Raw genomic sequence first — 22392 nt, 5'->3', positions numbered from 1 at the left:
TAAGTAGCCGGTGAGCAGCTTCAAAATCATATTCATCACTTGGACATGATCTGAGGAGAGGATTAAAAGTTAAAGGAGTTTTTTTTTTCCTAATATAGCCCAGGCAAGGAGATCATTCCTGCTGTCAACTGAGTTTTATTTACCGCAACTACTTCTTGGGAAAATATATAATAATAAAAAATGATGCAATTTGGCCACATGTCCTATAAATTCCGGCCTTTATATATAAATTATAAATATTCTTATCCTTTTCTTATATTTGGGAATATTAATGCGTCACGACGCGCGCATTAACACCTCTCCTCTCCCCCCTAACATGACACTGATAGTAAATTAAGCCTGGATCGCTCAGTCGCGACTAGTTTGATGACCCCCCTCGGTCTATTAAGTCCTATCAATATGCACTAATTCCTCATTCTTTATTAAAAGCAGAACCAACTCCTTCTCCACTTCTCCCTCCTCCCCCTTTTTTCTACATCTCCTCCCCCCCTTCCACCCCTCTGTGCGCGTGTGTTTTATTATTTTTGTTGTGCTAATAAACACTACATGCGAGAGCTAATTTGACATGCAGACGGTAATTGAAATAAACGCGTCGCCGGTAAATAACGCGTGTTTGAACACGCAGACAGGAGGACCAGCCCTTGGAGAGAGCAACGCGTCCTGATGCGCTGTGCATCTTAAAACTTTGTGTTATTGTTGTGTCGTTATCGCCGTTCTAATCACCATAATTAAGTGCGAAGAGCCGGATGCAATCATTTAATGGATGGATATTGTAGGGCTGTCTCGCTTATCAAACCTCCCCTCGCTGCAGAATTGCAGCCTGTCCGCAACGCAGATTGTGTTTTGGGGCGATTCTGATTGATTTGTCCAATATTCCGTGTTAAAACTTGGCTCCAAACTTTTCATTAGACATTTTTCACACTCTTCACTTTCCCTTCTTATATTTATATGCACTTCTGGTATTATTCTGTGCAAGTTTCTGCAAAAAAAAAAAGACACTCCAAGCTTTATATTTGATGCATAAAACCATTTAAATGTGCAAAAGTAATATTTATCGGCCCATAGAAGCACTATTAAATCACATTAAACGTCCTATTCTCTTGTTATATTTTGATGCAAAAAAAAAGAAAAATGCTGTGCTTTGTTATTAATGAGAAGATTATTTCCAACAAACGGAGCAAATAAGAATCCTCTCCCTGCAAATATGCACACAGCCCCAATTATTCCTTTTATTGATGACAGGAAAGGGGAGTAGCTCGTGTCCAGTGGTTTTCTATTGGAAGGAAATCACTCCATGTAGTGGGATGCAGCACTGTGTTTAATGGTTTGATTGCATTGGAGAAGGCAGCCACTGGTAATGCCGTTATAGGGGGAAATATCACTTGGAGACGCTATCGGCAACAAGAGAAAGTCAAAGAATTAGCCTAATGGGGAGGGGGGGTTGGGAGGAGTTGTGTCGGATGTCAGATACTTTCTATTCTCCATATTGCTCCGTGTCTATTTCTCTCTGTGTGTCTACCACCCCCCCACACCCACCGCCACATCATATCTCTCTCAGGTTTCTCCCCCCTATTCGTCAATTACACCATGAGCCGGATCACAAGCTCCCTGCTTGGAAAATAAGCTAATATTCACCCCCCCTTCCTCTCCCTCTCACACCTCCCCAGAAGACACTGTTGGTGCATTTGCGTCCATCGATTGCAGACAGGCAGTATTTGTGTAGCCTACTTATCATTTTTCTCTCCGTGCAGCCAGGAGTCTGATCCAGGCCTCTTCTCTAACCCAGTAGTTCTCAACCCTTTTTGATTCGCGACCCTCAATTTAACATGCATGTTGTCTCAATGAACAGAATCTCACAGTTCAGATCATACAAACTCAGTTGATTCGATGAATTTTGGACAAATAATGAAGCAGACAACAACTAAACATCTCTCTGTCGGTGCATTTATATATTTTTTTGAATTTTATTGTTACTTTTAATCTAAGTCCTTTTCTATAAGTTTAAAGGTCCATTCTGACCTCCTGAGTGTGTAACAGTCAGCTTCAACCAGAGACTCCTTGGAAAGTAATAACTTGATACTTTGGGATTTGTCAGAAAAGACACAAAATTACCCAAAAAAGAATCAAATTGACTACAAAATTATCAAAAAGGACACAAAATGACCAAAAAATTACATAAAATTAAGCAAAAAATGATTCAAATTGACCAAAAAAGACACAAAATGACCAAAAAAAGACACAAATTGAACCAAAACAGAATTAAAATGACCAAAAAAAGACACAAAATGACCAAAAAATGGAAACAAAATGACCAGAAAAGACACAAAATTACCAAAAAAAGACACAAAATGACCAAAAAAGACACAAAATGACCAAAAAGAATAAAACACACATGAACACTTTAACACAGTGGAGACAGAGCTGACTTCCAAAATGATTTGGCGACCCCCAGAAATCATCTCGCGACCCCAATTGGGGTTGGGACCCCAAGGTTGAGAACAGCTGCTCTAACCAACCGACGCATAAACACACAGAAACACTCACTTCAATGCATCTGCATGACCACACAGCAGCACGTTCACATCCACTGTATACGCTTGGCAGCTTTTTCACAAGTTAACATAAAGACTCGACCTTTGACCTCCACGCAGAGCAGAGCACATCACTTCCCGGCATGCATCAAAGACGTTTCCCATTGTTCTTATTATCATTATTAACTCGACTACAATCGAGGATTATTACTGCGTGAAAACAGTGTACCTGGCAACACTGTTTCCTTGTTAAACTTGAGCTAATTGGCTTGCACTTGCATGTACAAAAAGCCGGGGCCAGGCCAGCCGCCTGTCTGCCTGCCAGCCAGCTAGATTAGTGGCTGCTGTTGTACACGCCGGCAACAGCACAGCAATAAAGAGTCATAGCAGGGCGGCCGGTGCCACACACACACACACTCAGTCACACCGCTGCAGGACAGATCGCTCCGTCACCTGTCGGTCAGCACACACAGACGTGTCATCTGTCAGCATTGTAAGGGGTTTTTTTTTTTTTTTCCGAGTGCGTGCTTCGTCTCTGGAAAGTTATTTTGGCTTCAATAGAAAGTAAATGTGAGGCATTAGAGCAGATTGTCAGATTTTAAGTGTTTTCTGGCTTCTGGGAGGCTCAGTGTTGCAGCACCAGCTGCCCATAGCAATTGCAACATAAATTAAGCACATGGAAATGTTTATTTAATGTAGAAATGGTGGATATTTTTGTCATTTTGTCTTCTGCTGCATCGTAAAGTCATTTTAAAGTGATTTCTCGTATTGTAGATTTTTCTATTTTGGGCTCTTTTGATCAGATAAACTGCTTAAGATTATCTAAAATTATAAAAAAAAAAAATCTGATCAATTCAGTATGGTGTCCAGACATATCACAGGAAGTCTATTTCACATCATTTCAGGGAAACAAAAAAGAAAAAAAAAATAGATGCTGGGATTTGGTTGACCAATGATCCAAAAATACACTTTGGGAATGGTAATCTATGAGCAATGGAATGGTGTGCTTTTCCCATTTAGCCTTGTCTGTACCAGGAATTAGCTGGCCCCGCTGAACTGGGCCCTCGCCGGTGCTGCCATGAATAGAAATCCCTGCCACAGGTCAGGGCCCACTTCCAGAATGATTTTTGTCCGCCGGCCATGACTCTGTCTCGGAAATCACAAAGGCTTATTTGAGAAGTAAATCCTCTTGCTGTTTCTGTGGGAGTATTGCATGAATGTCACAGGGAGAGAGAGAGAGAGAGAGAGAGAGTCTGGCTCTTTTTTCTTTTCTTTTTTTTTCTGCATTCAAAAAACAACACAAATGTGAAGTTCCACATTCTCCAAAATATATTAGTTGTTAGTTGACTGCTGCACAAAGCTTGCATGTTCACTTGCACAAGCCTGTCCAATCCTTATTGATTTTCTTGCTGAATTTTGCCCAAGTGCCGTTATCCACCTCAGGATGATGTGTGTGTGTGTGTGTGTGCATGTGTGATCAAATCTTACTGTAATATTTTTCACTGCGGATGCATATATCTCCTGTTAACTGCAGCAGCTGTTGACTGAAGCAAATAACCTGGTTACAGATTTCATATTGGAGAGCGGCGAAAGAAAGAAAGAGAGAGAGAGAAGGAAAGAAAGAAAAGAAACATGAGATTGGATATTTGAAAGACATTTAGGAACAAAATTAGGGTTTTACAGCTGAAAGGAAAGACAAGGACAAATAATAAGAGAGAGGGAGAGATAAAGAGAGATAGAGAGGGAAGGAGAGGAGAGATAAATGGGTGTGATTCTTATTCACAAGGACATTTGAGCTTTGCCTCATGGCCAGACATGAATGAGTAGATTTCAATAGTATCGACTGTTGCTTCGGACATCAGCAAACACACACACACACACACACACACACACACACGTACTGACGCACAAGCACATACACCGCAGTCTGTCTGGAATACAGAGTGGACCTGTGTGCAGGTCAGCTCATGCTTTTTATGCTAAAAAGCACACACACACACACACACACACACACACACACACACACACATACACACACACAGGCGGGCAGTTTCCTTTCTGTTTCTCTCGATGCGTCATGACGACAAAGTGTGACAGCAGCGTTTTAAGTAGCTTTAGCTGGATTTTTTTGTGTCTTTTGGTGGATGAAATGTCTGGTCCAGGGCTGCAACTAATGATTATTTCCATTATTTTCTCCATTAATTGATCATTTGTTCAGTGTTTAAACTAATAAGGAAAATATAAGGAAAATGCTGACAAATGTCCACAAGTCAATGATATTTAGTTCGCTGTCACAGAGGAGGAAAGAAACCAGAGAATAGTCACATTGAAGCTGAAATGAGGGAATTTTTAAAAACTTTTTCCCAATGAATCCATTATAAAGTTGCAGATTCATTTAATAGTTGCCAACTAATCAATTCATCTTTGCAGTTTCAGTGTGAGTGTTTTGCAAAATATAGTTTTTGCCATTTCAAAACTAACTAACCAGTCCAAAAAAACTAAACAATAGCCTTTTATTCCTATTTCTATATTTGTTTTTTCATTCTCAAAGCACTGTTTTGTGATGGCATGCATGTGAGCTCTATTGATATGAATATGCATTGAGATAATGAGAGAAAAGTCTCTTTAAATTATACAAAAATGACTTAAAACAAGGCCTTATTTCAAGAAAAAAGAGGCGCTTCTCTGCACAGAGGCTACAAAACAAGCCTTTTATTCCTATTTCTATATTTGTTTTTTCATTTTCAAAGCAATGTTTTGTGACGGCATGCATGTGAGCTCTATTGATATGAATATGCATTGAGATAATGAGAGAAAAGTCTCTTTAAATTATACAAAAATGACTTAAAACAAGGCCTTATTTCAAGAAAAAAGACATGCTTCTCTGCACAGCAGCTACATGTTGCTGTGTTATAATTAGACGTGTTCTATCTGTAAAAACTGGCATTACGACAATAACATTTTTCCAACCGTACTTATTGTTTCAACCCTCAAAACCTGGCACCTGTGTTAGTACACTTTGCTCTGATGATGCTCCAGGAGGTAGATAGTTTCCTATAAATGTTTATGGTTGATTTTTTTTGTAGGTGGTTAAAATGTACAGTAGTGTAATTACACTAAAATAAGATGTTGGGTGAAGAGCAGCGAGAGAGAAGTATAGAGTAGAAGCATGGCAGTGGCTCAGGGTAAACTTTACAGGCTGTAAATTTTAACTGGAGTTTGGACATGAACATTTTGTTCTCAGGAGAGTTTTGTTTTCTCTTTTACACGACATGCTTTAAATTGCTCCTTATTAAATACCAAATTCAGCTCTGGATGCATGTTTTCACATGTGTTTTTATGCACTTAGATCACTTTTCTTGTGTGGTGCATCAACGTATGTGTGAGTGATTGTGTGTGTTCACCAGAGAAAATATATAAAATGTAAGAGTGGCATTTTCATGCTTGTCAACAATCTCTAAATATACCCGTGGACCGGGAAGTGTGTGCTACACACACACAAACACACACACAGACATTTAGACAGGCCTGCGGTTTTGACTGCTTTTCTCTGTGTCTCCATTAGAAAAAAAATCAGCTGCTTTACTTCCCGACAGTCTCTGCAGTCACACACACACACACAGGCGTGCACACACACACACACACACACACACACAGGCGTGCACACACAGCAGTCACAGTCGACAAGACATTTTTATAACAAAAATTGGATTCCTCTTCGTTCCTCTCCAAAACTCAGCAGACACACTGGAAAACTGGATGTGACAAGTTTTCAGCGCCCGTGTTGGAACAGCAAAAGCGTTAGTTACACACTCAAAGCAGCCATGCAAGAAAAATATTTATTCCCGACCAGTCAACAAAAAGGGCGTCTTCGATAAGACGGCTGCTCTTTGTCACCAGCGTAGTTATTTGGATCCCATTTTCCCTTTTTCACTTTTCTGATCCTTTACCCTCACAACTCACCGCTTTGGTCCAACCAAAGAAGAGAGATAGATGAAACATTTTATTCCACTCCACATTTGGAAACCAAGTAATATTAATGCCACCATCAAATAATCAACGACCCAATTTTGTCTCCCCAACAAGCAAATAACACGCTATCATTATTCCTAAAGAACAATAATAATGTTTATGAGCACATTTACAAATTATTCCTCATAGGATCTATGACTTCTCCTCCTGCAGCCCCCCCTCAGAGGTGAAATCCCCCCTCAGAATGATGTTAAAGCACATTGTTGTTGACACTGCAATTTTGCAGACTGGCGTGACATTGTCACTTAAAGTGCAGATTTGACGTGAAAAGCCCTCCTCGCTGTTTGTATTTAATATCGCGCCGACAGCTGTATCATTCTTGCACACTGTAATCAAATTATGACAGCGTGGTAAATGTTCCCCTGTGACATTTTCTATTATAAAATGCATATACCCGGTGTCAGACAATGTGTGGGTGGTCTCCCTCAGTGGCAAATGGGATTGTAAGTGGCACCGACTGACATTATGCGCGTGTGCGTTCGATGTAATTGCGCTTGTATATTGATGATATGCATAGGTGCATGTCATGTGGAATTATGATTGTTGTTTTAGAGATAAGGTGGAAAAACATGGCTGACTTTTAGGAGCTTGATGGAGCTTCTATCAGTGTTGTGTTACAAGTGGAGTTTATTGTTAATTACACAGAATAATGTTGCTGATGTTGGAAAGTGAATACAAAAGTTAAATGTGGAGACAGTTTAGAGTCTCTCTGGTATCAGTTTCTAGAGGGTGTGTGTGTGTGTGTGTGTGTGTGTGTGTATATGTGTGTGTGTGTGTGTGTGTTTTCACATATGTGCACACAAAACCAGTAGGCCAGAAGGCAGCCAGCTTGTGTCAGTCACCAAGGGAGATGAGATTTGTACCCTTTGCTCTGATATCACACCCTCTTCTCTTCTCTCCTTTTCTTTCCTTTCCTTTCCTTTCCTTTCCTTTCCTTTCCTTTCCTTTCCTTTCCTTTCCTTTCCTTTCCTTTCCTTTCCTTTCCTTTCCTCTCCTTGTTTCCTCACCTCTCATTTTCTCATCTCCAATTTCCTCCTCTTGTTTCCTCTATTTTCCTCTCCTCCTCTCTCCTTTCCTTTCCTTTCATTTCCTTTCCTCTCCTCTCCTCTCCTCTCCTCTCCTCTCCTTTCCTTTCCTTTCCTCTCCTCCTCTCTCCTTTCCTTTCCTTTCCTTTCCTCTCCTTTCCTTGTTTCCTCGCCTCTCATTTTCTCATCTCCTCCTTCCTCATCTTGTTTCCTCTATTTTCCTCTTCCTGTGTCCTAGTCCTTTCATCTCCTCCCTTTAAGTTTCCTCCTCTCCTCATCTTCCTCTCTTCCATCCTATTCCCTTTTCCTCTCCTCTCCTCTCCTCTCCTCCTCTGTCTCCTCTCCTCTCCTCTCCCGTCGTGGCCTGTAAGGGGAACATCCAGTGTCCTCTTATTGGATTGGCTGCTTCACGTTGGCGGCCCTTCACTCGCCGCCCCTCGGCCTGCTGGGTAATGATAATAAAATTGAAATATCCCGGTACTTATCAGTGTATTACCTTGCTATCAACACCTCAGACACACTCCTACTTTAGAGGTTATACAGGAGAAAGCGTGATCTGATATAGAGCGCGAGCAGAGAGAGGACACCGGCCGAGAAAAGTGAGAAAGACGGAGGGAGGAAAAGGGAGGAGAGGGAGTAAACTGATAGACAGAGAAAGGGATAAGGGGAAAGAAAGATAGGAGTTTTGTCTTGGCTACATTTTCAAGGTGCTATTTCCAGGATGGAGGGAGGAGAGGGTGGGAAGAGGAGGTGGAGGAGGAGGAGGAAGAGAGGCGTGTAATGTGACTCTGTGGCATCTGTCCAGACCAGAGACGTGTTAGCGTAAGCCGTCCTCAACACTCCACAGCAGTCTACTGTACATTTGTGGTAATGTAAAACATCTCACATCTCCCCATCTCTCTCTGTCTGTGGGCCCTCTCCTCCTCTCTCCTCCTCTCTCCTTCTCTCTCCTCTCCTGCCAGTTGTTGGTGTGTATGTGTGTGTGTGTGGGAGGTTGGGGGAGCGTGCCAAAGCCAAGATCAGGTTTGGAAATTGATTTGAATGAGTGTTGTGGACAGCTGATAGCTATAAAAGATTTTCTCCTTTCATTTCCCAGGGAGTTTCTCCTTTGATGTTGGCTGGTAGTCAACGCAGCTTTGAAGCCGGTCTGGAGCGGCCCGCTACTTGATACTGTGTTTGTTGTGTGTTTACGTAGGTGTGCACACGACTTCCTGTTTGACCTTTTCCAGTCACATTGGTGTTTTGATAGCGGTGGTGACTTTTACGATAAAAAAACGGCATTTTTCAACTGTACAAAATGGCATTTAATTTATCTGATTTAATAAAATGAGCTAAATATTCATGATAACCTAGCTCATCTTTTTTTTTTTTTTACTCAGAATATTGAGCTAAATCCCACAATCATGTATGTACAACAAGCACATCTTCACCCACCTAAATCTTTAACATATTAGGCGCTTAACATGCCAGCCACCTTCAATTTGCCCTTTGGGGATAAAAATCTCTGAAATGTTATTTTGTCGTTTCATCGGCTGCCTCTCCGCGTTCCTTTCGACCGGCCAATCGCACGCTCCCATCTAATCCCCGGGAGGGAAGATTCTATTCTGTTGCCACGGATGCCGGTGGGGGTCGTGAGGTCAAGTACGGCTAATTTATTCACTCAGTCAGATTTCCTCTGGCTCGTGGATGGCAGATGGAGAGGTCTGATATGGTATCACCCATCTGAATCACCCGAGGGAGAAGAGCGCGGGAGAGACGGGGGGGAGGGAGGGATGAGAGGAGAAGAGATTGACAGGAGAGATGTAAAAAGAAAGGGAGGACAGATAGTTAAAATTGGGGAATTAAAAGTGGTTAGATAAAGAGATAGGAGAGAGGGTCGCATAGCCTGCAAGAGTGTGAAGTGTGCTCGCCCCACCGAGTCGAGTGTCGGGCTGAACATTGAGCCACATAGCCTCTTATCAGATGTGTGTGTGGGTGAAATGAGTGTACGTGCGTGTGTGTCCTTATCTTAAGACAAGTGGTTCTGGTCCAATAAGATCCTGGGAGATGGTAGGACTAAGCGGCTTAGACCGAGATCTGAGATGGAAGAGGGAGGGAGGGAGGGAGGAGAGATAGCACTAGGGAGATGAGAGGAGGAGATGGAGAGAAGAGGAAGGAGAGGAGAGGAGGAGATGGACAGATTAGAGGAGGATGGAGGACGAGGAGGGGACATTTGGAAAGAGATGAGACGTAGAGGGCTGTAGAGATCGGAATGGAAAAGATGTGATGTGGAAACAGTTTGGAGAAGTTTTTTAAAGAGCAGGAGGAAAAGGGGGAAGGGGGGGAGAAGTTTGGGTTTGAAATAGTTCTTGGCTTTTTGTCAAAGGGCAGGGATTTACAGGATTTCATCAACAGTGTCAACTTGAGGACACTTTTTCCCAAGAGGGTCTGAATTTGTGGCTTCCAACAACAGTGTCCGCATAAGAACACTCTGTCCCCAAAGGTTTTGACTTCAAGCCCTGGCTTCCAGACACTCCTTTATTAAAAATTTTCCACTCAGCTCGCAGCCTTTCCACTACATACAGATTGAGGTCAAGACATTGATCTTTGTCAGTTGAAACAGCAGCACGCCTCTTGTCTCTGAAAGTACCTATCATTAAGAAAAGATGAGGAGGTCGGAGATAAATGTGAAAGGGCTCGCAGAGGGATTAGAATTTTTATTACGGATGTTAAAGAGCAGATTTTAAGCACTTTTGTCAGACAGGATAAGATCTTTTCAGGGCTGTCCAAAACAACAGAAACGTTCAGAATTTCTGAGAGGAAAGTCTGTCAAAGGGCACAAATCATCTAAATAAATGATGTGTAAGGAGGTGTAATTATCTTTACCCGTCATATTTTTTGTGCTCAGTTGAGAGGTCACGTTGTAAAGTTTGGCATAACAGGTGAGACAGCGGTTCTTGTGACTGGTGTCAGCACAACTTGTTGATACCTTCTTTTTTTTGCGACTGGTGGTATTCAGTATTATATTATTATTATATTATAGTAGCATTTGAAAATGAAACTAATACTTGTGTTTTGTATCTCCTCAGTTTGGCGACCACATGAAGATGAGGATCCAGCTTTGACGACCTACGGATGTCCACCCCCCCTCCCGGACCATTCGGCTTTGGAAAAAAAAACAACAAACTCTCCAAAAAGGAGTCTTTTTCTGCTTATTACCCAGGAGGAAAACTTGACCATTTATCGTATTTATCATCAGGACTGAAGTCATCCAAACTGTGAAGTCTCTGAAAGACTGAATATACCCAACGGCACTTACCTGGCATGGAATGATCTGGACTGGACTGAGCTAAAGTGAATTTGGCTGGAGACAAATTACTCATTTTAGTTCCACTGAAGAGAAATGAACTGAATTTGAGCGTTGCCTGATCTCTTCAAGAGTACTGTCCTTTTGTACGAACGGCTCCTTTCAGAGCCCCTCCAAGTCTCCAACCCATAGTTCCTGACTTCCTCAGACCCTTTCCAAGGGTCTTGGACATTGTGGAAAAACTTTATTGAGGAGGAAACATCTCCTCCTCCCCTAAAGTCCTTACAACTTTTTTTCTCCCGTCCAGACATGGATCTTCACAGGGCAGCCTTCAAGATGGAGAGCTCCTCCTACTTGCCCAATCCCTTGGCCTCCCCGGCCCTCATGGTCCTGGCCTCCACTGCTGAAGCCTCTCGCGACGCTTCGATTCCCTGCCAGCAGCCGCGTCCCTTTGGCGTCCCTGTTTCTGTTGAGAAAGACGTCCATTTGCCGTTCAATAATGGTTCGTACACTTTTGCATCAATGTACCATCGCCAAGGCGGAGTCCCGCCAGGATTCCCCAACAGAGATTTTCCTCCATCCCTCCTCCACCTCCATCATCAGTTCGCCCCACCAAACCTGGACTGCTCGCCAATCAGCATGCTGAATCACAGCGGCGTCGGCGCCTTCAGGCCCTTCGCCTCGCCTCCGGAAGATCGGGACGGAGTTCCAGGCGGGTATCAGTCTGCTTTCACCCCAGCCAAGCGCCTCAAAGGCTGCCTGGATGCAGATGCTTCACCCCACCTGCGGTACTCTGATGCAGAGGGGAAAGAGTACGACTTTGGCGGCGCCCAGATCCCCCCTGGAGGTTCGCCGAGCAGCGCCTTGAAAGCAGTGGAGGACAGTGGGAAAAAGATCTTCGCCGTGTCGGGCCTCCTGTCTGATCGAGAAACTTCCTCCAGCCCTGAGGACCGCATCGAGCGCTGTAAGTACCCATTCAAGGAAACTAAAACTGCATTGTACTACACATACAGATGGGTGACAAATGGTAGCAAAAACATGTAATATTACAGGTCAATATTACAGTGAATCATATGGATCTTTGCAGTTATCAGATCTCAACCCCCATTGGTCACCATTGAGAGATTTAGGAGCAACATGTTAGGCAATGATCTTCTCAAATATATCAAAATGTAAAATGAGATAATATCTTTATGATGAGTGATGTTCATGCTTCCAGTAGAGTTCAAAGACTCTGAAGGAACATCAGGCTGATTTGTGGTTAATAAGACACATAATGTTGGGTTGTACTTACATATACGTATTTGTCACCCATTTGAATCACTCGTTTGGCATATTTGGACAAAGTTATTGCATAATGTGTTCACACAACAATACATTTACACCCAAATCTCACTGACTTACTTACACTTTATGGTTGTGAAAGTCTCCTCCAGTGCAAATCAGCCCCAATGCATTCTTGTAATGATCGGAAATATGTTAATGAAGGGTTGCATCACATCACTTTTCCATTATGCTTTTTGTGTCAGTTTTTTTTTTAAATATAAATGCTTGCCCTGATGTATAGTCTGTGATGACTGTGAACCAACACATTCAATGATTATTCTACAATTCTAATTTTTTAAACATGCAAACAAGACACCTGCACACACACACACACACACACACACACACACACACACACACACACAGACAAATCTAATTCTGACTCTGAAATTAAAACCAAAGTACAACTTGCTGCAATTTGTAAAAGAATGCAAATTTTTACACACTAGCATCACACACGCCAATAAACAATCCCATCTATGTTCTCTTGTCATCATCTCTCCTGGCTCTCCCCATCCTTGTTTCACAAGCCCACAAGCTCCACTGGTCACATTAGCATTCACCAGTGGAAGGATGCCATTTGGCCCTCACGCACTGGGAATCTGATTAGTGTTTGTGTGTGTGTGTGTGTAGGGTGTGTGTGAATGTGTGTGTGTGTGTGTGTGAGTGACTGGTTCAGAGACCGGCCATGCTCTTTGCCATCAGCATTCATCATAGCTCCACGCTGGCAGCCCTGTTGCCAAAAGATTTACCCACATACCCAAAACCTTGGCAGGCCATGTGTGTGTTTGTGTGTGTGTAATAAATGGGGGGGTGGGAGAGGGGTTGTAAGAGCTCCAAGCGCAAACACACAAACACTCTTCCAGACACACAAACAGCTCTCAGCATGATCACCGACATCTCCTACACATGTCAACAAGCTGCATCGGATCTCGGTGACAAATTAGGAGAGAGACAGACAGAGACGTGCCTATAGTGTATAATTTAAGTAAAAGAGCACGCCTTTCTCTCTGCTTTTCATCATTCTGTCGCCTTTCTTAAATCCACCTCATCTGTCCTTTTGTTGTTTTTACTTCTATATCCCGTCTTTCATTCCTCCTCCACCTCTTGCAGACCAAGGAGAGCTTCTGTGTGTGTGTGTGTGTGTGTGTGTGGGGTGCATCCTTGATGGAACACATGAGAGACAGAGGCGACGACCTGAGACTGATCCGATAAAAAGACCACCGCAGGAGAGACAGAGAGGGTGAGAAAGAGAGGGATGAGGGAAGGAATGAAGGGAAGGAAATTGGGAAAATGACACCCGGTGGCTGGCTGGCTGGCTGGCTGGGGAGGAATGAGAAGGAGGAGAGAGATATCAAAGAAGCACATAAAGTAAGGGAGAGGGAAAAGGGACGAGGAAGAAAGGAGGAAATGACAACTCGGCCACGGAATTGGATCCCATTGTCGTCTCATTAGACTGCTGATTTAAAACCTTTTTCACATGCATTTGAAATCCACATTTTGCGGCTTTGAGCAAATGATACTGGCAAAGTGCCTTGCTGAACCGTGATTGTGCCACGTTATCACTGCAGATTTGTAAGCATTAAAACTCGGGCCAGAAATAGAATGGGAGATGGATACAGGGCTCCTGTGCTGCCTTTTGGAACGGCTGAATCTGTATCTAATCAGGTTAAATCTTGGCACAAGTAGCCTCCACCTCTACCATAGGCTTCTAATGCAATTGGATGTGCAGAGGCACTGCTTACAGCAAAGAATTATGGGTTCTCCTTCACTGGTTTTGGCTATCCAGTGGAGGCGTAAAGAACAAACAACACTTTGGTACAATCCCATGAGAACAGTGCTCTCGCTGCTTCACACACACATTAGCTAACTAGCAGCCTTCGCGCTGCTTCACACATGCCGCTCAGAAATCTCACAGTGAAAAGAGGTTTATAATGCTTGGCATCATACGCCGTCATAAAAAGATTCTGCTACAAAAAAATTGAATTTTATTGGCAGGAGTTTGAAAATATATGATGGGAAATAAATGTTTTACACTGCTAGATTAAGTTTCATATGTTTCCAAAAACTTTAAAGGCATTATATTGTAAAAAGTGCAGATTTTCATGTCTTTTTTTGTTATAAAAGCAGGAGTGGGTGATATATAAATACTGTGAAAGTATCAAAATGCTCAATCGACAGAGAAACCCACACAGCTTGTATTCAGAAGCGGTGCCTTTAAGTGAGCCGTTTGGACTTCTGTAAGTTTGTGATGTCACAAATATACAATATTTAGATAGAAAGTGCCACTACAAGGCCGCTGCAGTCATTCCCTGGCTGCAATGATGGTGCAGAGACACAAATAGCAATCAATCAAAGCAGACTGAGCTTTTTTTGGGAGCAGGCCTTAAAGGGACAGGTGCTAAAACAGATCGTTTTAGACAGAGAGTGTAAACACATATTATCAAATAAACAATTTAAGAAAAATACAGTGTGTTTTTCAACATTAAAGCATGTAAACTATGTTCTAATAGAAACCCCAAATACAGTATGAACCTGAAAATGAGTTCGATATGTCCCCTTTAATTACCAGTATTCACTTCCAGGCTCCAACTCACAAGGGTACAACCAGTGCAAGCATGACATTGTAGATTCAAGTCTGTCTTGTGGACTTTGAATCCATTTGTGCCATTAAATCTGTATCTTAATCATGTTGATATTAGATACGATTTATAGCTGTCATTAAATTGCTGATATCTTTCTACTAAATTAATTACATATTGCTGCCTGGGCTACACATCACATGTTGGTTCTAGAGTTGTAACAAAACAATCTTAACTCAAGGTCCTAGCATTTTCTGGTCATATTCCTCATCAGCCAATGGAATTCGCTCAGTGACGACGAGAACATTTACATAGACAGTACAGAAATACAACTTCACTCCAAAGTACAGACTTGAAACTTTCTCCTAGTTTTTGTTTGACATCCCTAGCTCATGTAAAACCAAAGATATGATAGTTTTAATTTGATAGTACAGAAATATTTGAGCGTTGGTGTAGCTCTCTGTGTAATTCCACATAGTTTGTTTTGAAGAGTTGCAGCTAACATGGAAAAAAGTCTATAAATATACATGTTTTTATGGGACTTTTTGTATATAGTTTTATTATATTTAAATGTTTACCTTTTTATATGTTCATATTTGTATCCTATGTTTACATTTTCAAGTTCCAAAACAGTTCATTGATCATATTTGTGTTTTTTATTGTAGTAAATAGTAAAATGTTCAACTCGGATTCCATGATTTTTGCGCTCAATATGTTGATAAAGTAGGTTAAAGTGAGAAAATAACTGTCAGATCATATAGGTGAAGAAAAAATGGATACCAAATATGGCTATAGTAAACATTTTTTAGGTGGTACATGAAGGGAAAAATCTAAAGTATTCAAAAACGGACAAAATAGGCTCAGACCCCAGAGGGTTAAAGTGATCCTTTCCTTTCCTTTGCACACTAAAAACTGATATTACCACACTTTACTTGAAAACCCTACAACTCCAACTTCCCTGCATGCAGTTCTGTCAAGCCTGCCACATCCCACTCCAAGCAACAGTGGCCTACTCTGTGCTAAGCCCTCCCAAATCCTCCCACTGCACCGGCAGGCACGTTGGCTGTTAACTAAACCCGCTAACCTGTCAGCCGCTAAACCTGCACATAAAGGCCCCATCATGCCTTAAGAGGACTATGCATGTCATATTATTGTAAAAGCTATTAGCATTTACTGTATTCACATTGGAAGGTTTTAGCTCAGGAATGAAGGGCTGCAGAGCAGAGGAGGGTTTTTTTCGTGTGTGTATACAGTAGAAAAGAGAATGGAATTATGGGATGTGTGATTTGAATTAATGGGAATGTTGACAAATGACACAACCCCCTCCTCCACAGTGCTCTTGTTTGTTTGTGGAGGGGATTTGGTGTTTTTTGCACGACGTGTGTGTGTGTCTTAGCATCCAGCACGTTCCATCATCTTTGTTTTCCTCTGCCTCTTACTTATCCTTTCTTCTCTCCATCATTTTTTCCTTCACTTCCTCCCTCCTTCGCTTCCTCTCTATGTGTATGTGTGGTGTGTGTGTGTGCATCGCCTCACATGAGTGTGTGACAGCTGTAGTCTGTTTGTTTACATTCTCTCCGCTCTCCGCATTTACAAGGCTGAGAGATTTACACTGAACCTGACCCTGAATGCCTAACCCAGCTTCCTCATCTTCCCTTTCTTTTTCCTTTTTTTCCCCCTTTCAGTCTTTCAGTTTTCACATTTTTTTCTTCACATATTAAACCTCGGAAGTCCAGCAGATTTTGGTTCAAATTTGTCAACTTCCTGTGCATTCATTACTGTCTCTGTTCAGCATCTTTCAGTCTGTCCTTACATCACATGCATGGCTCCATTTTCTCCACACAAACTTGGCTATCAAATTTTTCATTTTATTTTAATTAAAGTATAAAGCTGCCAGGAACCCAAAATACAAACAAAAGACACAGGTTTCTATGGAAATGTACCTTTTTTTTTTTTTTTTTTTTTTTTTTACCATTTATACACACAAAAACAGCAGAAAAAATAATAAATAATAAACTGCAAAACAGTCTATTTGCATATATATTAAAACTAATAGTAGTTTTCATTGTAGACAGAAAGTTCACATTTTAAAAAAGGTCTAGAAACATAAATGGCACACTGTGAAAGCCCCTTTGATTACAGTCTCAACTGGCTTTCTCAGCTTGTCTATATATCATATATAAATAAAGTTATTACTGTAAATAAAACATGTGTATTTTCAATGAATAGATGGACTCCAGAGGGTTAAGAAAGCCGACTAAATACGACAAAATAAGACCGACAAAAGTCAACAAGGAGACAAATGTACAACTGAAAAAAGCAACAGAAATGGTTGGCGGGGAAAGAAAGAATTCTTTTAGCGCAGAGAGGAAGCGAGGGAGGGGGTTGAGATAAAAGAAAGGATAAAAGCAATAAGGAAAAAAAGGTTGTGGAAAGGAGGGAAAGAAGGAAAGAGGGAGGATGGTGAGCTGAAATGCAGATCCCATCTGCCCGACTGACATAAAAGCAGAAGAATTTGACAAAAAACAGCACCACGGACAGGTTCATATCGCTGAATTTGTGTAGTTTTCACACTTATTCTGCTTGTTTTTAATACATTTTAGTCATATCACTGACAGAAGGTGCCTCCTTTTACCGAAACTGATGAAAAAAACTGACATAATCCAAGATATGAGGAGTGAAAACTTGCCTGGAGACCCATTTCTCCCATCATCACACACACACAGCTGTTAAAACACACAGCGAGAGGCCTCCTCCTCCTCCTCTTCATCCTCTTCGCCTTTTCTTCTGTTCTTTTTTTGGTGTTGCCTCCTTTTCTTTGTTTATCCTCGCAGAGCAAATGTCATGTGTGTTGTTTCTTTTTCCGGGGACGAGTAGAACACCAAATTATTGTAGTGTAGAAAAATAAACCGGGGTAAAAATAGAGTTCTCACAAAGGGGAAGATGGATGACAGTGAGACTGATGTTGATGGATGACAAACAGATTTTGTTTTGTATTTAGTTTAGTTAGGGATCCCACACACCACCTGTCAATCAAAGCATGTGGGCGGTGCTTGGACTGTTAATTTTAACATTTTCTGAGGTGTGAATCATCAGGAGCCCCACGATAAAATATTATCCTAATACTTATCACGATACGATATTATTGCGATTTTAAGCATTTTGCGATATGTTGAGTATTGTGATTAAAATATATTGCGATTTAACTGTTTAACTGCGTTTGAAAAAAAAAAAAAATATTCTTTTCTCTTCTTTTCTTCTTTAACATATAGCACTCCTTTAGCAATGACAGTTAGCTCTTAAAGTTATGTACTTACTTGATTCCTATGGTCTATGTCTAGTACCATCAGGTTGAATGCACTTATTGTAAGTCACTTTGGACAAAAGCGTCTGCTAAATGACATGTAATGTAATGTAAAAAATTTAATGTTTGGTGTCCATTACATTAAATCAAGACTTGTTTTGTCAAATAAGACTAAATAACTGATATAAAACATGTAATGATGACAACAATTGCAACATTTCGTCAGTGAAATAAAGTTGCAACAGAGTCACATACCTTGGTCCCAGCGTCTTTAGCATGTAGCTAAAACAATCGACAACTTCCCGACACGATATCATGACGCTCACGGTGCCTATAGACTCCTTAGATCTTCTAGTTTAATACGGTGATACCAGTGACTCTCCAGTATATTTCTACCAGTATATATAATAATAATAATAATAATAATAATAATAATACATTTTATTTGTAATGCACTTTACATTAGAGGAAATCTCAAAGTGCTACAGGTCAAAAGCATAACAGTCTAATACAGGGGTGGGCAATTAATGTCCCCAAGGGGCCACATGACCAATACCACGAAGGTTGCAGGGGCCGGACCAAAACTCTGAACTAAATTCTGCTCAATATTAATTCAATCACTTTATAAAATACTGTAAATTATCTGGTTTTGAGCTGCTACTGATAAGAATACATGTTATGATAAGACTGTTAATGTGAAGTGAATCAAATATAGCAGTAAAAAGTAGTAAATACTCCAATCACTATATCACTATTCCATTTATTTTAAACACAACTGTAAACTGTCCTTTAGTCAGCTTCCTATTTGTGTTTTTGTATTATAGCTTGTTTTTCATGTTTGTACATTTTCAAGGTGTTTAACAATGTTGTGATGCTTTTATTTTGAAAAGGCGATAAAAAGGCAATAAAAAGGATAAAAAAGGAAAAAAAAACAGCTAAAAACAGAAGAAAAAGTATACATATATACATACATACATAATCTAAAAACCATCTAGATGAGAGGAACCAAAGGTTTTGCTAAAAAGGAAAGTTTTAGTCCTTTTTTAAAAGTATCTATGGACTGTGGTGCCCTCAGGGTGTCAGGAAGGCCGTTCCACAGCCGTGGGGCAGCAGCACAGAAAGCCCTGTCTCCCATGGTGCTGAGCCCAAAAAAATGGTAAAAATACTTCTGCTAAATAAACGCTAAATATCGATACTTGCTGTCCATGAATCGATACAATATTGCAGCGCAAAATATCGCGATACTATGCTGTATCGATTTTTCCCCCCCACGTTGATTCCCTCCCCTGTCGTGGCATGTAAGGAGTTAAAAAACCAACCAAGGAGACACAAGGCTCATCCTCCTCATCCTTCTCCTCCTTCTCCTTGTCCTCACAAAAATCTGCCCTGCTCCACCTCTCCCTCCGCCCCCCCTCCCCCCCTCCATCTCTGCCTGTCACGGTCTAGTGGCAGGGTTAAGTTAAGTAAGAGTGTTCTAATAATTAGGACTGGGACTCGCCTGCCTGCCTGCCTGCTCCTGTGTGTATGTGTGTGTGTGTGTGTGTGTGTGTGTGTCTTCCTGTCAGTGCTTAGCCAGATGTTAAAAGGCTTGTCCCTCTCATGTTGCCTCCCTGTCAGTCTCCACTTTGTGCCACACACACACACACACTCACCCACCCACACACACACACACACACACACACACACACACCGGGTACTGTCCTACTTGTGGTGGCTTTGTTTACCCCCAAGTGTGTGCCCTTCTGCCCTCCTGGCAGCTCCCCCAGGGTGAGGAGTGTGTGTCTGTTTCCCTGTCAACACCAGCCTTCAAGCTTCACATCCATACAGTCACATACAGGTTAACATAAAGCTTTCACTTTCTGTTTATCGGGACTTAAAGTTTGCTCTTGGAAATTTATTTTTTATTTTTTTAATCACTGGAATCTGTGAATATTCTTTTCCAAGCCAGTCCTCTCCCCTCCCTTTCTCTCTCACTGGGTGGCAACTGGAAGCAAGCAGCAATTGTCTATGTGTGTGTGTGTGTGTGTGTGTGTGTGTGTGTGTGTGTGTCACTTGGTGAGAGTCGTCTTGCGGTCATTGTTGCGACGCTGCGCAGATCAAGGATTAGTCGCTTCCTGTCGAGCCTTTTGTCGGCCCAGCCACTCCATTTGGACACAGATCACTGTGTGTGTGTGTGTGTGTGTGTGTGTGTGTGAGGGGAGTAGGTTACACAAATGAGCCGCTGGAGCCGGTGTAAAGCAAATGAAGGAGAGCAGATGAGATGAGAGGATTCCCTCTGCAAAATATTCTCCAGCCTCAGAAGTCATTTCATTTTTCTCACTCTTAAAGTAGGAATAGTATTTATTGAAATGGGCAAACACCTGCTAATGTGGCGTCATGACACTTCACTTGTTCCTACTGCTGTTTTACTTCAATCAGGAATATTAATAATGGTGGAAACATGTAAAAAATCAGGACAGGATGTCACTTTTCATTCAGAACATGTTGCTTTGAAGGGAAAATGACACAATTCATGTAGCAGAGAGACACACACAACACACACACACTCTTGTACTACTATCTTTGTGGGGACCCTCATCGGAACAGTGAATTCCCTTGCAAGGTTATAATAGTTTTGGATTTTTCATTAGTTTTAGTTTTAAATTTGTTGTTGTTAGTTTTAATGAGTTTTTAGAGTGAGTTTGCTAGTTTTAGTTTTGTATTTTTTTTTTAAATGCTATCTTTAAACTATGAAAAAAGTTGACAAAGACGAAAATGAAGGACATTTTCACTATAATTTTAGTTAGTTTTGTAACCGCACAATAGTTTCAGTTAATTATCATTATCATGTAACCTTTAACCCTTAAAACAAAACCTGAAATCTCAAAAAAGCCTTTAAAGAAGTGAGGACCGGCCAAAATGTCCTGACTTTGCAAAAATGTCCTCACTCTGTTGGTTAAAAATGTGTTGTGGTCCTCACTATGTAGGAAGTACAAGAACACACACACACACACACATACACACAGGCCCAGGTCCGTAACGTCCCGAGTTCCGGAATTCCACTTTGTTCCCCTGGTGATGTCAGCTTTGGCCAATAAAAACTCTGCGTTAAAACTCCACTGAGCCTCATACAACCAGCACACCTGGCAACACAACACACATTTGGCTTTTAATATGTGTACACACACACACACACACACACACACACAGGCTCACACACAAGCTAAGGTCCTTGCATACCATAACCCTGAACTTTCGCCTTACTGTCTTTTTACATTGTGTTACACTTGGTGGAATTTTTCAGAGCAGATGCAGGATTTTTTTTTTTTTTATTCATCACCAAAGCTCATTGATTTGTTGTAAACAATTCAATATATTGCAATAAAATGGGGTTTTTAAATATATTTTTAGGGAACTATCATATTGAAACCCTCTGTTTTTGTTTGTTTTTTCAAATTAATTTGTTTAATTGTCAAAAAAGTGTCAGAAACCAAAAAAAACAAAAAAAAACATTGCTTCTATATTTCATTAATAACTCCATCACTAACCATTTTAATCAATATTTAGTGCAATGGTGTTCTTTACCTCTCACAGGCCATGGTTCAATGAGGATAATTCACTCTTTTTTTCATAAAAAATGCATGTTAAAACTTGTTTTATGTACATTGGAAAGACCTCCGTCTAAAATACAGTGGTTTTACATGACACTGATTTAAAAAAAATGTATTTTCAATTTTTAATTTCCTTCTTTTTATGACAAAATACTTTAACTATTCTTTTTTTTTTTTTTTTTTAAACTTTAAAATGGGTCAATTTGACCTTCAACATAAGAGGAGGGTTAAAGAACACATAACTACTATGCATAAAAAAAAGCATTAAAAAAAGCAAACTTTTTTTATGCAGTCAGTGTGCAGCCTGTCTGCTACGAATCTTTGCATGTAAACTATCGATCATGTATCGATACAGTATCACACATCGTAATATTGCAATACTCAAGTGCATTGATATTTCCGTACACCCCAAAAATGCACACACTGTGCACTGTAAATACACTGTGTGTGTTATTGCCAGCGTTTCCAGTGGTGGTGAAAAGAGTGAATGGGCTCCAACGTGTTTATCCTCTTCAGTAAAGCTCGAGGGAAAAGCTGTGGTAATCCTCTAAGTCGTGGTTTAACTTCACCAAAGAATCCCAATTAATTTGAAAATGATCTACAGTGTTAATGTGTATTCTGCTCCGTACAATGCTTCATGTTGTACATCTCCAAGTCTGTAAGTGTCCCTGCAAGGCTGCCAGGAGCTTATTTCTCAAGAGAGCTCCGGCGTTCAG

At 41.0% G+C, this 22392-nt stretch overlaps 1 protein-coding gene across 9 annotated transcripts in view; it reads left to right on the top strand.

The window, feature by feature from the left end:
- Positions 1-22392, top strand: part of rnf220a (ring finger protein 220a) — a 279714-nt gene that overhangs the window by 45333 nt on the left and 211989 nt on the right. For all 9 annotated transcript variants that reach the window (XM_059344375.1, XM_059344374.1, XM_059344368.1 and 6 more), the window contains one exon: positions 10657-11838. In XM_059344375.1, coding sequence (XP_059200358.1) covers positions 11184-11838 — 655 coding nt within the window. In that variant the 5' untranslated portion in view covers positions 10657-11183. The remainder of the gene's footprint in view (positions 1-10656; positions 11839-22392) is intronic.

This window comes from Centropristis striata, chromosome 11, assembly GCF_030273125.1.
Source record: "Centropristis striata isolate RG_2023a ecotype Rhode Island chromosome 11, C.striata_1.0, whole genome shotgun sequence".
Lineage (NCBI taxonomy): Eukaryota > Metazoa > Chordata > Actinopteri > Perciformes > Serranidae > Centropristis > Centropristis striata.
The sequence above is the reverse complement of the archived record's forward strand: the minus strand, read 5'-3'. Positions and strand labels throughout refer to the sequence as shown.